The sequence below is a fragment of the Conger conger genome, chromosome 13, assembly GCF_963514075.1.
Source record: "Conger conger chromosome 13, fConCon1.1, whole genome shotgun sequence".
Taxonomy (NCBI): Eukaryota; Metazoa; Chordata; class Actinopteri; order Anguilliformes; family Congridae; genus Conger; species Conger conger.
In genome coordinates, this window is record NC_083772.1 from 11,903,078 (window position 1) to 11,920,656 (window position 17,579).

At 42.1% G+C, this 17,579-nt stretch overlaps 1 protein-coding gene across 1 annotated transcript; it reads right to left on the reverse strand.

The window, feature by feature from the left end:
* Window positions 1–9,084: 9,084 nt before the first annotated feature.
* On the reverse strand, window positions 9,085–10,023 carry LOC133107317 (odorant receptor 131-2-like). Its single transcript, XM_061216308.1, has one exon. It carries the CDS (start codon window positions 10,021–10,023, stop codon window positions 9,085–9,087), a length of 939 nt encoding a protein of 312 aa, XP_061072292.1.
* Window positions 10,024–17,579: the final 7,556 nt, after the last annotated feature.

Below are 17,579 nucleotides of genomic sequence, written 5' to 3' on the forward strand. Positions count from 1 at the left end.
TTCAACCTCAGAATCATGGGGTCACGTTCAGTCATAACCAGCTCCTCACTGCTGCTGTTATAATCCATGGCAGGTACACCTGCAGGCTACAGGAGAAAATTGGAAAATGAGCAGATATTCATTGTGACTAATGGAGTATTTCTCACACTTAAAATAGCTCTTTAATACTGCTGTTCGTGCTCTGTTTTCACTGAATAAAATAGTGAGTGAATAAAAGATACTTAAATAATCAGATTTGACAGTCATACCTGTATTCACTACCCAATGGTCTCAATCAACTCATATAACAGACTTTATCTGTAAATAACATAATTTACACCAACTCTCTTATTAAAAGTGTCATATCACAAAAATACCAACAAAATAGTTAATGATACATATCAATGGCTATTAAATGCATTACTTCCAAATTAATTGGAATTGTCTTAGCAGTGCATGATTTTTAAAGAGCACATTTATTGTAAATGTGCAAAATGCATTCTAAAATAAATATACAGTGAGGCAGTTATGAACAGCTATTATGTTGATCTAGTTTCGTATTACCTTGAAGAATTCTTGATGTCAGATGCTCAGCAAAATGCCAAATGAGTCTACAGATTTTTGTTATATATATACACATATATAGAGGCGGGCCAGATTTTTTTATTTCAGAAGGACCTGTTGAATATTGTTGCATTGTTTACAAAAGTCAGTCAACAGGGCCAATTGAGGATATTTGTGGGGCCCAATGGGACACAATCAAGAAGCCATCATATTCATCATATTCCTGAAATGTTGGTGGCCCAGAATTAAATTACAGTGGGGTGTGAAAATGTGGACACCCCTGGTTTAAATGTCTGTTACAATGAATCGGTGTGTGATCAAAAGCAATCCTGAACTCTAAAAGGTACAGTTAAAGATTTCTGCTAATTGCTTTTTAATTAAATTTGTTATTGTTTATAAATGATAAAAAAGGAAAAGGACCCTGTGCAAAAACTTATATGAGTCAGGTGAATATAATTCCAGGCCTTTTATTCTGAAGTAACTCCATGCCTTCTAAAGTATCCAACTGCAGTAGCTGTTCTGGCCTGGTGTTAACAACCATGGGTTCCTCTTAACAGTTGTCCAAGGATTTCAGAATGAAGATGGTGCATTTCAACCAAGAAGCTATATTTTACAGTAGGTATGAGGTGCTTCTCCTTGTATTCATGAAATTTTTCGGCCAAACATGTTGATGTTGATGTTCAATTTTGGCCATACACACCAGGTGCCATTTCATATTTGTTTGTTTTTTTAATCAAATGCTTTCTCATGTGGACTAAAGATTTTTGAGAAATGTATGCCCTGTAGTTCAAAAAGAAAGTATTCTAATATAGCTTGTTTAATATATCACATATGAGTTTTGAGTCATTAATTTCCAACCGCCACATTGGAAGTGTGTGACTTGGAAAACATGATGTGGTGAAAATATTTTTAAGAAATATTATTATCTGGGTTCAAATTCCATTGCTCCACGTAATACCTCTGCATTGATTTTTCTTCTTCTTCTTCCCACTGCTTCTACAGTTGTTTATAACAGTATATTTAATGTCATTATTAATAACTTCCTTGACACAGTGGAACTTCCTATCCTAGGGAAGACACCCCTCAAAAGTGTATCAAGGCTTTAACGGTTGGAGACTATGGGTGAAACTACAATTTTAGCCTTTCACTCAAATTTTAGTGAACTGATTTAATAGGTAGTTTACACTATTAATATTGAATGTGTAGGATAGGTGGTGGACCATGTTCCTGTCCAACATCAATTTGTCATTATATACAGTTTCAACCAGATGTTTAAATACATGGATGTACACTCACCGAGCACTTCATTGGGAACATGTTTACTTTATTCCACTTACTTATTCATGCGGTTATGCGATTATCTAAAAAGCCAGTGTGTGGCAGCAGTGCAATGCATCAGTCATGTAGATACGGGTCAGGAGCTTCAGTTAATGTTCACATCAACCATCAGACAATGTATTAATATTGTATTTATTGATACATTCTTTTTATCTGAGCACCACCCATTTGTATTTGTTTTCATTCTGAAATTGCATTGGAGAGCAGACAAGTATTTGTTTCAGAATGAATTACATTGTAGGCCTTCACATGGTTGTTTGTGGCCCAACTCTTTAAGCAACAATTCCAAGCAGCATACACGCAAACCGCCACATGATTAAACACAACAGAGGAGATTACTATATATAGAATATTCTCCCTAGTTATCCTATGTATCAGTATTAATCCATAACAAGACTCATGAAATGTATTGACATACAGTACTGTGCAAAAGTTTTAGGCAGGGGTGAAAAAATGCTGTAAAATAAGAATGCTTTCAAAAATAGAAATGTTAAGTGTTTATTTTTAGCAATTAACAAAATGCATGAATAGAAGAAGTGAATGAACAGGAAAAATCTAAATCAAATCAATATTTGGTGTGACCACCCCTTGCCTTCAAAACAGCAACAATTCTTCTCGGTATACTTGCACACAGTTCATGAAGGAACTTGGCATTCCAAAAATCTTGGAGAACTAGCCACAGTTCAGTGGATTTAGGCAGCCTCAAATGCTTCTGTCTTTCCATGTACTCCCAGACAGACTCGATGATGTTGAGATCAGGGCTCTGTGGGGGCCATACCATCACTTCCAGGACTCCTTGTTCTTCTTTACATTGAAGATAGTTCTTAATGACATTGGCATGTTTGGGGTCATTGTCCTGCTGCAGAATAAATTTGGGGCCAATCAGATGGCTCCCTGATGGTATTGCATGATGGATAATATCTACCTGTACTTGTCAGCATTGAGGAGACCATCGATTCTGACCAAATCCCCAACTCCATTTGCAGAAATGCAGCCCCAAACTTGCAAGGAACCTCCACCATGCTTCACTGTTGCATGCAGACACTCATTCTTGTACCGCCATCCAGCTCTTTGGCAAACAAACTGCCTTCTGCTACAGCCAAATATTTCAAATTTTGACTAATCAGTCCAGAGAGCCTGCTGCCATTTTTCTGCACCCCAGTTCCTGTGTTTTCGTGCATAGTTGTGTTGCTTGGCCTTGTTTCCACATTGAGACCTGATGCAGAGCAACAATGACGATACAGCTAAATCTAGAATAAATTATTTCCCTGAGATATTCTTCTTTTTATTTATTTATCAAAATTACATCATCCTTTGTTCATATGAACATTTATGCTGTAATAGATTTTTGTTTGCTTTAAAGTTTTATATTTTCATTCAGTCATCAATTAAAATGAATTGCAGCTTTTTGTGGGTTCAAGGCTGTAGAGTGACTCAGGCAAACCAGAGGTTCAGCCTCTTAAAATAAACCACAAGCGAAATATATTTCCTTTAACCATTTAAAATAATTATTCCATAAAAATACCAGGTGCTGGCTGCGGCTTTTTAGCCGCAATTCAATTCCATGAAGACCACTTCTGACCAGACTTCTCCACACAGTAGATGGGTGTACCTGGGTTCCACTGCTAATTCTGCCAATTTTGAGCTGATCGGATTGCTGGACATCTTCCGATTGTGAAGGGAATTAAGCATGATGTGTCTTTCATCCGCTGCACGAAGTTTCCTTGGTCGACCGCTGCATCTACGGTCCTCAACGTTGCCCATTTCTTTGTGCTTCTTCAACAGAGCAGGAACAGCACATCTGGAAAGCCCTGTCTGCCTTGAAAGAGACCTGATGCAATATAACTACCTTGTGTCTTGTTGCTGTGTTCAGTCTTGCCATGGTCTATGACTTCTGACATTAAACTGTCTTCAGCAACCTCACCTTGGAAGCAGAGTTTGGCTGTTCCTCACCCAGTTTTAACCCTCCTACACAGCTGTTTCTGTTTCAGGTAATGATTGTGTTTCAACCTACATATTAAATTGATGATCATCAGCTCCTGTTTGGTATAATTGGTTAATCACACACTTGACTATATGCCTACAAAATCCCTGACTTTGTGAAAGTGTACCTTGAAGAATTGATGCTGGTTTGAAGGCAGTGTGGTCACACCAAATATTGATTTCATTCAGATTTTTCTTCTGTTCACTTTGCATTTTGTTAATTGATATAAATAAACAAATAATCTCATCCTCTTGGACATGTAGTGTTTTCTCCTCATCCCTCTCCTTCTCCCCTCTTTTGAATTTCATGCGGTTTCTGTTACTTTGCCGTGCAAACTGTTTATTATTGTTGTTTATCGCCTCCCGGGTCCTCTGGGGAACTTCTTGGATGAGATGGACATCCTCCTCAGCTCCTCACCAGTCAATGACACCCCCCTGATCCTCCTGGGGGACTTCAACCTCAACTCAGAGTCCACCCAGTCTACCTTTCTCTCCCTCATCTCTTCTTTTGACCTTACCCTCACTCTTTCCCCTCCCACCCACAAAGCAGGCAACCCTCTTGACCTCATCTTCACAAGGAGCTGCACAACAACCAACCTCTCTGTAACGCCACTCCATATATCTGACCACACCTTCATCTCTTTCTCTCTTCCACTCTCTTCTAACACCCATCCATCTCTCCCACCATCCACTGTCACCTGTCGACGGAACCTACGCCACCTGTCTTCCTCCACCCTCTCATCTACAATCCTCTCCTCCCTACCATCCGCGGAGTCTTTCTCTCGACTGTCTCCCGATGATGCGGCTACAACTCTCATGTCCTCCCTCTCATCTTCCTTTGACTCTCTGTGTTCCCTCACCACCAAACTAGCTCGGGCCTCCCCCCCCCAGTCCTTGGCTTTCTGATGCTCTACGAGCTGTGCCCGAACTGCGGGCAGCGGAGAGAAAATGGAAAAGGTCCTGTCTCCCCAGTGATATAGCTTCCTTCCATGCCCTCTTATCATCTTTCCATTCCTCTGTCTCTCTAGCTAAATCTTCCTTCTTTCACTCGAAAATTAACGCGGCCGCCTCTAATCCCCACAAACTGTTTTCAACTTTCTCCTCTCTTCTGGCCCCCCCTCCCCCCCCACCCCCCTCATCACTCACACCTGATGACTTTGTCTCCTTCTTTGAAAAGTCTCCCAACCCTCCACCCCTACTGACCCTCCTACCCTCCCCAACTCCCTAACCTCCTTTTCTCCCCTCTCTGACGCCGACACACTGAAACTCCTTATATCCCACCGCCCGACCACCTGTCCTCTTGACCCCATCCCCTCTCCCCTCCTACAATTTATATCTGATGACATTCTCCCTTTTCTCTCCTCTCTAATCAACACCTCCCTCTCTTCCGGCACCATGCCCTCTTCCCTGAAGAGGGCCAGAGTCACTCCCCTGCTCAAAAAACCTACTCTTGACCCCTCTGCCCTGAACAACTACCGGCCTGTCTCTCTTCTTCCCTTTCTCGCTAAAACTCCCAACTGTCCACTTATCTTCTCCAGAACAATCTCCATGACCCTAACCAGTCTGACTTCAAGAGTGGCCACTCCACTGAGACCGCCCTGCTCGCGGTCACTGAGGCACTCCACTCTGCTAAAGCCAAATCCCTCTCCTCTGTCCTCATCTTCCTCGACCTGTCGGCCACCTTCGATACAGTCAACCATGAGATTCTGCTCTCATCGCTGTCTGGGATGGGTGTCACAGGGTCTGCACTCGCTTGGTTTTCCTCCTACCTCTCTGGTTGCTCCTACCAGGTGACTTGGAGGGGCTCAGTCTCCGACCCTCACCCCCTACGAACTGGAGTCCCGCAGGGCTCAGTTCTTGGGCCTCTCCTCTTCTCACTATACACCATGTCTCTTGGTTCTGTTATCTCTTCCCATGGCTTTTCTTATCATTCTTACACTGATGACACCCAACTCTTTATTTCCTTCCCCCCCGACACCGAAGTCACCACACGGATCTCTTCCTGCTTGGCTGATATCGCTGCGTGGATGACTTCCCACCACCTGAAGCTCAACCTTGCCAAAACTGAGCTTCTCTACATCCCTGCTAAGTCCTCTCCGTCAATCGACCTCTCATTGACTGTTGAGGACTTTGTAGTTTCCTCCTCCCGTACGGCAAAGAATCTTGGGGTGACTCTTGATGACTGCCTCACCCTGGCTCCACAAGTATCCTCCACTGCCAGAACCTGCAGGTTCTTTCTGTATAATATATGCCGTATCCGTCATCTCCTGACTGAGAAAGCCACCCAGTTCCTAGTCCAGGCGCTCGTCATGGATTACTGCAACTCCCTCCTAGCCGGTCTTCCAGCGTGTGTCATCAAGCCCCTCCAGCTGGTCCAGAATGCTGCAGCCCGCCTGATCACCAGTCAGCCCAGGTCGGCTCATGTCACCCCGCTTCTCATTGGCCTCCACTGGCTTCCTATTGCCGCACGCATCCGTTTCAAGGCCCTAGTGTTGGCATTTCAGGCTGCTAAGGGGACTGCCCCACCTTACATACAATCCTTGATCACTCCCTACTCCCCAGCTAGACCACTCCGGTCTGCCAGCTCTGGTCGCCTTATGGTTCCCTTTCTACGTGCACCTGGCGGTCGAGCTGCACGTTCACGCCTGTTTTCCGTTCTGGTTCCTCAGTGGTGGAATGACTTGCCTACCACTGTCAGAACAGCAGAATCCCTCCCCCTATTTCGACGCAGACTCAAAACCCACCTTTCCAAACTCTACCTTAGTCCTCCCTCCTGATTTCCCCTGCCCCTCCTTTCTGATATCCCTATCCTTGTCTAACCCCCCCCCCAAAAAAAAAAAAATGACAACTATGTTTAGAACAGCATTTCATGTGTATTTTGCTAGTTCTGGATGTGATGCTTTGACTTATGGTAGAACCTATGCACTTGTAAGTCGCTTTGGATTAAAAGCGTGTGCCAAATGACTAAAATGTAAATGTGAAATGATTAACATTTCTATTTTTGAAAGCATTCTTACTTTACAGCATTTTTTCACACCTGCCTAAAACTTTTGCACAGTACTCTATATCAGTAATAACCATTGATATGACTATGTATTTCTCTGTCCAGAGTATTGTATTTTAATATTCAAAAGCACAGAATTTTTTTTTTTCACTGTATTCTATTTTTTTTAAATATATATCTTCACTGAGAGCACTGTGACCATCAATATTTCCTTAGAACAAAGTATTAGGGGGAGTGGTTAAATCAATCACAACAGCGGGGTGGTGACCAAAGGCCAATTAGAAGCAAGTAAACAACTGTGGCACACCCGGAGGGGATGAGGCCGTGCCCAGAAGGATGGAGGAGTGAAGGTCATCGTAAACATATATAGAAGAATGTATCAAAGTGCATTGTTGGGTTGGACATCACATGGACATCACAGCTTTTGTGATTGGATTGTATCTGATGGAATAAAAGCCTATTGTTCAACACTTTGCTGCAAGACTCCTGATTATAAGAATTGGACTTTATTATTTGAATTTGGGCTAACACTTTGTCGACTTGGGAAACCACAACATATACTGTAGCACACTTCCACTGTACACATGTTTGTGCCATGCTGGGAGGGAGTTATTGGCAGAAAGCTCCAGAGAGCCCCAACCTTCCCCCCACACCCCCCACTGCAGTGAAAACACAGTGACATAAAATATTGACAGACAACTCCTGAGAAATGTACTTAATTGCAGGGTCATGTTTGTTCTTATGCTGTTGTCTGTTTAAGGTTTCTCTGAGAAGTTGTGTAACAGTACATTATACTGGGTCAAGTTTCATTGCGGAGGGAGAAAGGGGTTTTTGGCAATGTCAAATTTAACTTTTATGGCTTGCTGACATAATCCCAACAGTATTTCCATCTTTTTAAATCCAAAGTATGGGCTTGTACATATTCGTTGTAGGTTTGATTCATGTAATCACTTTTGTTAATGAGGGTGGATTTCAAACAATAATATCCAGGTGTTTACTATTGTTCCAGATTTTTTCCACTATTACCTGTTTCTTGCTTCACTGTTCTGTCAAACTAGATGGAACAGTGATAAGGGCATAAAACTATACTTAAATTGCTATATACAAATAGCTTTTGAGCTCAGACCTCCAATAGAAGCAGAAAACAAAAATATGCAATATTTTCAGTTGCACTACAGATCGGTTGAAGCAAACTACTCCATAAATGACATATTTTGCACAACAGAAACAATGTTAGCATCATCTTTATTAATGGAAACATGCTGGCAAAATGGTAAAATCATTGCAATCTTGTGTGGTCACAACATACCTGTGTGCACTCTATTATTGCACTGAAATGACTTGTTATTTATAAAAAATACTAAATGTTTTGATTATTTCATCAATTAATTGGACAAAAGGGTACACACAAAACAGAAATAGACAATATATTCATTCCAGGCAATCTCCTCAGATGAGTATGTTAAGACACCCAGCTCTCACGTATTACAGTTTTTTGTTAAAATGAGATATAAGCATGAAAATATTTTACTTTGCTGTTATAAGCAGGTGGCACTATTTCTTAATCTTCATTTGCAATTGATCAAATGTTTTAAAAGCCATTTGTTACTGGAATGCAAATATGCTGTACACCCAGCCATGAGGCATGAGACAAATGTGCTGGTTTGTGACATCGTGCTGGTGAGGAAGCAGAAAATGTACATGCTAAATTTTATTATTGAAAGCTACAATTCCTGTAATGACGACGAAGATATATATTTTAATGAAAAGAAAAATGTTGAGTAATGTGTATTTCATTACACTTTCTCTGAAAAACATTTTTTAATTTTAAGGCATTAACAAGACTTGATATCAAGCTTGGGACACCAGCATGCAGCTTGCATTGTCTAAACATTGAAAACTTTGCTCTTTTTTACTTGAAAGATGGACGTTAGAAGTTACAGATTTGCTGAACTGTAATTTAAAAATGTTAGGGGGCACAGTATCCAGGCTAATTTTTGTTTAAGTTAAATTGAAAAATTATAAAATGATAGGAAGTAGAATATACAAAAGCAATACCACACAGCAATTCAGGGTCACATTTTTCTTAATTTCACCTCTTCAATAAAACCTCATGAAAGCTTATCAAATCTTTTTGAGTTTGGGTCAAGATAAAAATGTACACAGTATACAAAGTATTTTTTCTCTGTCTTTCGCTTTACAGTCATCCTCAGCTGCTATATTTCTCTAGAGAGGGGCTTGCTCTTGCAGCTCATGTAATATTTCAGGGCAAGATTAAACTTTTTATCTCTGAGGCCATAGATAAGTGGACTCAGGGCCCTTGAGAAAATGGTAAAAAAAATGAAATTGAAGAATCTAATTGGTAAGTACAAGTGTTTGCTTTGCTTTGTAGCAACATCCAATATAAAGGGGCACCACAAGTCAGCCGTGCACAGAAAGAGCTGTACAGCATGGAGCAGGAGTGTGTGTCGCCCCTTTGATGCAGACTGCTTATTTTCTCCGGAGGCAGCTTGAGCTGCTAGCATGAGATTGGTGTAGCAGAACACTATTATCAACACAATAATGCAGAAGTCCATCTGATTAGAAATGAAATACATGAGTTGGTGCCACTCAGTCACCAGTATGATCTGGTAGTCACATGAGGTGGGCATCGCAAAGTAGCCTGGTGGGGCCGTGACATTGACAATTACAAGATCTATGATGACCTTGACAGAGCTGAATGCCCAGATGATAATTATGGCAGCTATGGCCCTGCCGGTTGTGGAAATGCTGGCATGTCTAAGCGGCATGCAGATGGCCACATATCGCTCCAGGCACATAGCGGTGATGGTGTAGGGTGTATTTTTAATGCTGAAGCCCATAAGAAAACAGAGCGCGATACAGTGGCCCACAGGAAGTAGTACATAAAAGCTATTAATTAGAACCACCAGCCCTGTGAGGAACAGGAGTATAGAGTCCATCAACAGGGTGTGAGCAAACAGAATGTAACGTGTCTCGCTACGAAAAGCCTGCCTACAGAAGAAGGTGGAGAGCATGAAGATGTCAGTATAGATGAAGAACCACACAAGCACCTGCACTAAGGCTGCCTTCAACCTCAGACTCTTGGCGTCACGTTCAGTCATAACCAGCTCCTCACTGCTGCTGTTATAATCCATGGCAGGTACACCTGCAGGCTACAGGAGAAAATTGGAAAATAAGCAGATATTCATTGTGACTAATGGAGTATTTCTCACACTTAAAATAGCTCTTTAATACTGCTGTTCGTGCTCTGTTTTCACTGAATAAAATAGTGAGTGAATAAAAGATACTTAAAGGGAAGACATGTATGTATGAATTACAGACAGAATATATGTATTACATTTTATTTCCACTTCAGAGATAATGCAGTGAAAATCCTTGCTGCACCGGTTTAAATAATCAGATTTGACAGTCATACCTGTATTCACTACCCAATGGTCTCAATCAGCTCATATAACAGACTTTATCTGTAAATAACATAATTTACACCAACTCTCTTATTAAAAGTGTCATATCACAAAAATACCAACAAAATAGTTAATGATACATATCAATGGCTATTAAATGCATTACTTCCAAATTAATTGGAATTGTCTTAGCAGTGCAATTAAAGAGCACATTTATTGTTAATGTGCAAAATGCATTCTAAAATAAATATACAGTGAGGCAGTTATGAACAGCTATTATGTTGATCTAGTTTCGTATTACCTTGAAGAATTCTTGATGTCAGATGCTCAGCAAAATGACAAATGAGTCTACAGCTTTTTGTTATATATATATACACATATATAGAGGCGGGCCAGATTTTTTTATTTCAGAAGGACCTGTTGAATATTGCTGCATTGTTTACAAAAGTCAGTCAACAGGGCCAATTGAGGATATTTGTGGGGCCCAATGGGACACAATCAAGAAGCCATCATATTCATCATATTCCTGAAATGTTGGTGGCCCAGAATTAAATTACAGTGGGGTGTGAAAATGTGGACACCCCTGGTTTAAATGTCTGTTACAATGAATCGGTATGTGATCAAAAGCAATCCTGAACTCTAAAAGGTACAGTTAAACATTTTTGCTAATTGCTTTTTAATTAAAATTTTTATTGTTTATAAATTATAAAAAAGGAAAAGGACCCTGTGCAAAAACTTATATGAGTCAGGTGAATATAATTCCAGGCCTTTTATTCTGAAGTAACTCCATGCCTTCTAAAGTATCCAACTGCAGTAGCTGTTCTGGCCTGGTGTTAACAACCATGGGTTCCTCTTAACAGTTGTCCAAGGATTTCAGAATGAAGATGGTCCTTTTTTTAACCAAGAAGCTATATTTTACAGTAGGTATGAGGTGCATCTCCTTGTATTCATGACATTTTTCGGCTAAACATGTTGATGGGGTGTATGGCCAAAATGTTCAATTTTGGCCATACACCCCAGGTGCCATTTCATGTTTGTTTGTTTTTTTAATCAAATGCTTTCTCACGTGGACTAAAGATTTTTGAGAAATGTATGCCCTGTAGTTCAAAAAGAAAGTATTCTAATATAGCATGTTTAATATATCACATATGAGTTTTGAGTCATTAATTTCCAACCGCCACATTGGAAGTGTGTGACTTGGAAAACATGATGTGGTGAAAATATTTGTAAGAAATATTATCTCGGTTCAAATTCCACTGCTCCACGTAATACCTCTGCATTGATTTTTCTTCTTCTTCTTCTTCCCACTGCTGCTACAGTTGTTTATAACAGTATATTTAATGTCATTATTAATAACTTCCTTGACACAGTGGAACTACCTATCCTAGGGAAGACACCCCTCAAAAGTGTATCAAGGCTTTAACGGTTGGAGACTATGGGTGAAACTACAATTTTAGCCTTTCACTCAAATTTTTGTGAACTGATTTAATAGGTAGTTTACACTATTAATATTGAATGTGTAGGAAAGGTGGTGGATCATGTTCCTGTCCAACATCAATTTGTCATTATATACAGTTTCAACCAGATGTTTAAATACATGGATGTACACTCACCGAGCACTTCATTGGGAACATTTTTACTTTATTCCACTTACTTATTCATGCGGTTATGCGATTATCTAAACAGCCAGTGTGTGGCAGCAGTGTGATGCATACAGTCATGCAGATACGGGTCAGGAGCTTCAGTTAATGTTCACATCAACCATCAGACAATGTATTAATATTGTATTTATTGATACATTCTTTTTATCTGAGCACCACCCATTTGTATTTGTTTTCATTCTGAAATTGCATTGGAGAGCAGACAAGTATTTGTTTCAGAATGTATTACATTGTAGGCCTTCACATGGTTGTTTGTGGCCCAACTCTTTAAGCAACAATTCCAAGCAGCATACACGCAAACCGCCACATGATTAAACACAACAGAGGAGATTACTATATATAGAATATTCTCCCTAGTTATCCTATGTATCAGTATTAATCCATAACAAGACTCATGAAATGTATTGACATACAGTACTGTGCAAAAGTTTTAGGCAGGCGTGATGCTGTAAAAACTGTAAAATAAGAATGCTTTCAAAAATAGAAATGTTAAGTGTTTATTTTTAGCAATTAACAAAATGCATGAATAGAAGAAGTGAATGAACAGAAAAAAAATCTAAATCAAATCAATATTTGGTGTGACCACCCCTTGCCTTCAAAACAGCAACAATTCTTCTCGGTATACTTGCACACAGTTCATGAAGGAACTTGGCAGGTAGGTTGTTCCAAAAATCTTGGAGAACTAGCCACAGTTCAGTGGATTTAGGCAGCCTCAAATGCTTCTGTCTCTCCATGTACTCCCAGACAGACTCGATGATGTTGAGATCAGGGCTCTGTGGGGGCCATACCATCACTTCCAGAACTCCTTGTTCTTCTTTACATTGAAGATAGTTCTTAATGACATTGGCATGTTTGGGGTCATTGTCCTGCTGCAGAATAAATTTGGGGCCAATCAGATGGCTCCCTGATGGTATTGCATGATGGATAATATCTACCTGTACTTGTCAGCATTGAGGAGACCATCGATTCTGACCAAATCCCCAACTCCATTTGCAGAAATGCAGCCCCAAACTTGCAAGGAACCTCCACCATGCTTCACTGTTGCATGCAGACACTCATTCTTGTACCGCCATCCAGCCCTTTGGCAAACAAACTGCCTTCTGCTACAGCCAAATATTTCAAATTTTGACTAATCAGTCCAGAGAGCCTGCTGCCATTTTTCTGCACCCCAATTCCTGTGTTTTCGTGCATAGTTGTGTTGCTTGGCCTTGTTTCCACATTGAGACCTGATGCAGAGCAACAATGACGATACAGCTAAATCTAGAATAAATGATTTCCCTGAGATATTCTTCTTTTTATTTATTTATCAAAATTACATCATCCTCTGTTCATATGAACATTTATGCTGTAATAGATTTTTGTTTGCTTTAAAGTTTTATATTTTCATTCAGTCATCAATTAAAATGAATTGCAGCTTTTTGTGGGTTCAAGGCTGTAGAGTGACTCAGGCAAACCAGAGGTTCAGCCTCTTAAAATAAACCACAAGCGAAATATATTTCCTTTAACCATTTAAAATAATTATTCCATAAAAATACCAGGTGCTGGCTGCGGCTTTTTAGCCGCAATTCAATTCCATGAAGACCACTTCTGACCAGACTTCTCCACACAGTAGATGGGTGTACCTGGGTTCCACTGCTAATTCTGCCAATTTTGAGCTGATCGGATTGCTGGACATCTTCCGATTGTGAAGGGAATTAAGCATGATGTGTCTTTCATCCGCTGCACGAAGTTTCCTTGGTCGACCGCTGCATCTACGGTCCTCAACGTTGCCCATTTCTTTGTGCTTCTTCAACAGAGCAGGAACAGCACATCTGGAAAGCCCTGTCTGCCTTGAAAGAGACCTGATGCAATATAACTACCTTGTGTCTTGTTGCTGTGTTCAGTCTTGCCATGGTCTATGACTTCTGACATTAAACTGTCTTCAGCAACCTCACCTTGGAAGCAGAGTTTGGCTGTTCCTCACCCAGTTTTAACCCTCCTACACAGCTGTTTCTGTTTCAGGTAATGATTGTGTTTCAACCTACATATTAAATTGATGATCATCAGCTCCTGTTTGGTATAATTGGTTAATCACACACTTGACTATATGCCTACAAAATCCCTGACTTTGTGAAAGTGTACCTTGAAGAATTGATGCTGGTTTGAAGGCAGTGTGGTCACACCAAATATTGATTTCATTCAGATTTTTCTTCTGTTCATTTTGCATTTTGTTAATTGATATAAATAAACAAATAATCTCATCCTCTTGGACATGTAGTGTCTTCTCCTCATCCCTCTCCTTCTCCTCTTTTGAATTTCATGCGGTTTCTGTTACTTTGCCGTGCAAACTGTTTATTATTGTTGTTTATCGCCTCCCGGGTCCTCTGGGGAACTTCTTGGATGAGATGGACATCCTCCTCAGCTCCTCACCAGTCAATGACACCCCCCTGATCCTCCTGGGGGACTTTAACCTCAACTCAGAGTCCACCCAGTCTACCTTTCTCTCCCTCATCTCTTCTTTTGACCTTACCCTCACTCTTTCCCCTCCCACCCACAAAGCAGGCAACCCTCTTGACCTCATCTTCACAAGGAGCTGCACAACAACCAACCTCTCTGTAACGCCACTCCATATATCTGACCACACCTTCATCTCTTTCTCTCTTCCACTCTCTTCTAACACCCATCCATCTCTCCCACCATCCACTGTCACCTGTCGACGGAACCTACGCCACCTGTCTTCCTCCACCCTCTCATCTACAATCCTCTCCTCCCTACCATCCGCGGAGTCTTTCTCTCGACTGTCTCCCGATGATGCGGCTACAACTCTCATGTCCTCCCTCTCATCTTCCTTTGACTCTCTGTGTTCCCTCACCACCAAACTAGCTCGGGCCTCCCCCCCCCAGTCCTTGGCTTTCTGATGCTCTACGAGCTGTGCCCGAACTGCGGGCAGCGGAGAGAAAATGGAAAAGGTCCTGTCTCCCCAGTGATATAGCTTCCTTCCATGCCCTCTTATCATCTTTCCATTCCTCTGTCTCTCTAGCTAAATCTTCCTTCTTTCACTCGAAAATTAACGCGGCCGCCTCTAATCCCCGCAAACTGTTTTCAACTTTCTCCTCTCTTCTGGCCCCCCCTCCCCCCCCACCCCCCTCATCACTCACACCTGATGACTTTGTCTCCTTCTTTGAAAAGTCTCCCAACCCTCCACCCCTACTGACCCTCCTACCCTCCCCAACTCCCTAACCTCCTTTTCTCCCCTCTCTGACGCCGACACACTGAAACTCCTTATATCCCACCGCCCGACCACCTGTCCTCTTGACCCCATCCCCTCTCCCCTCCTACAATTTATATCTGATGACATTCTCCCTTTTCTCTCCTCTCTAATCAACACCTCCCTCTCTTCCGGCACCATGCCCTCTTCCCTGAAGAGGGCCAGAGTCACTCCCCTGCTCAAAAAACCTACTCTTGACCCCTCTGCCCTGAACAACTACCGGCCTGTCTCTCTTCTTCCCTTTCTCGCTAAAACTCCCAACTGTCCACTTATCTTCTCCAGAACAATCTCCATGACCCTAACCAGTCTGACTTCAAGAGTGGCCACTCCACTGAGACCGCCCTGCTCGCGGTCACTGAGGCACTCCACTCTGCTAAAGCCAAATCCCTCTCCTCTGTCCTCATCTTCCTCGACCTGTTGGCCACCTTCGATACAGTCAACCATGAGATTCTGCTCTCATCGCTGTCTGGGATGGGTGTCACAGGGTCTGCACTCGCTTGGTTTTCCTCCTACCTCTCTGGTTGCTCCTACCAGGTGACTTGGAGGGGCTCAGTCTCCGACCCTCACCCCCTACGAACTGGAGTCCCGCAGGGCTCAGTTCTTGGGCCTCTCCTCTTCTCACTATACACCATGTCTCTTGGTTCTGTTATCTCTTCCCATGGCTTTTCTTATCATTCTTACACTGATGACACCCAACTCTTTATTTCCTTCCCCCCCGACACCGAAGTCACCACACGGATCTCTTCCTGCTTGGCTGATATCGTTGCGTGGATGACTTCCCACCACCTGAAGCTCAACCTTGCCAAAACTGAGCTTCTCTACATCCCTGCTAAGTCCTCTCCGTCAATCGACCTCTCATTGACTGTTGAGGACTTTGTAGTTTCCTCCTCCCGTACGGCAAAGAATCTTGGGGTGACTCTTGATGACTGCCTCACCCTGGCTCCACAAGTATCCTCCACTGCCAGAACCTGCAGGTTCTTTCTGTATAATATATGCCGTATCCGTCATCTCCTGACTGAGAAAGCCACCCAGTTCCTAGTCCAGGCGCTCATCATGGATTACTGCAACTCCCTCCTAGCCGGTCTTCCAGCGTGTGTCATCAAGCCCCTCCAGCTGGTCCAGAATGCTGCAGCCCGCCTGATCACCAGTCAGCCCAGGTCGGCTCATGTCACCCCGCTTCTCATTGGCCTCCACTGGCTTCCTATTGCCGCACGCATCCGTTTCAAGGCCCTAGTGTTGGCATTTCAGGCTGCTAAGGGGACTGCCCCACCTTACATACAATCCTTGATCACTCCCTACTCCCCAGCTAGACCACTCCGGTCTGCCAGCTCTGGTCGCCTTATGGTTCCCTTTCTACGTGCACCTGGCGGTCGAGCTGCACGTTCACGCCTGTTTTCCGTTCTGGTTCCTCAGTGGTGGAATGACTTGCCTACCACTGTCAGAACAGCAGAATCCCTCCCCCTATTTCGACGCAGACTCAAAACCCACCTTTCCAAACTCTACCTTAGTCCTCCCTCCTGATTTCCCCTGCCCCTCCTTTCTGATATCCCTATCCTTGTCTAACCCCCCCCCCAAAAAAAAAAAATGACAACTATGTTTAGAACAGCATTTCATGTGTATTTTGCTAGTTCTGGATGTGATGCTTTGACTTATGGTAGAACCTATGCACTTGTAAGTCGCTTTGGATTAAAAGCGTGTGCCAAATGACTAAAATGTAAATGTGAAATGATTAACATTTCTATTTTTGAAAGCATTCTTACTTTACAGCATTTTTTCACACCTGCCTAAAACTTTTGCACAGTACTCTATATAAGTAATAACCATTGATATGACTATGTATTTCTCTGTCCAGAGTATTGTATTTTAATATTCAAAAGCACAGAATTTTTTTTTTTCACTGTATTCTATTTTTTTAAAATATATATCTTCACTGAGAGCACTGTGACCATCAATATTTCCTTAGAACAAAGTATTAGGGGGAGTGGTTAAATCAATCACAACAGCGGGGTGGTGACCAAAGGCCAATTAGAAGCAAGTAAACAACTGTGGCACACCCGGAGGGGATGAGGCCGTGCCCAGAAGGATGGAGGAGTGAAGGTCATCGTAAACGTATATAGAAGAATGTATCAAAGTGCATTGTTGGGTTGGACATCACATGGACATCACAGCTTTTGTGATTGGATTGTATCTGATGGAATAAAAGCCTAAAGACTCCTGATTATAAGAATTGGACTTTATTATTTGAATTTGGGCTAACACTTTGTCGACTCTGGAAACCACAACATATACTGTAGCACACTTCCACTGAACACATGCTTGTGTCATGCTGGGAGGGAGTTATTGGCAGAAAGCTCCAGAGAGCCCCAACCTTCCCCCCA

Coding starts and splice junctions, on each gene's coding strand:
- LOC133107317 (XM_061216308.1), bottom strand. CDS start 10,023: ATGGATTATAACAGCAGCAGTGAGGAGCTGGTTATGACTGAACGTGAC.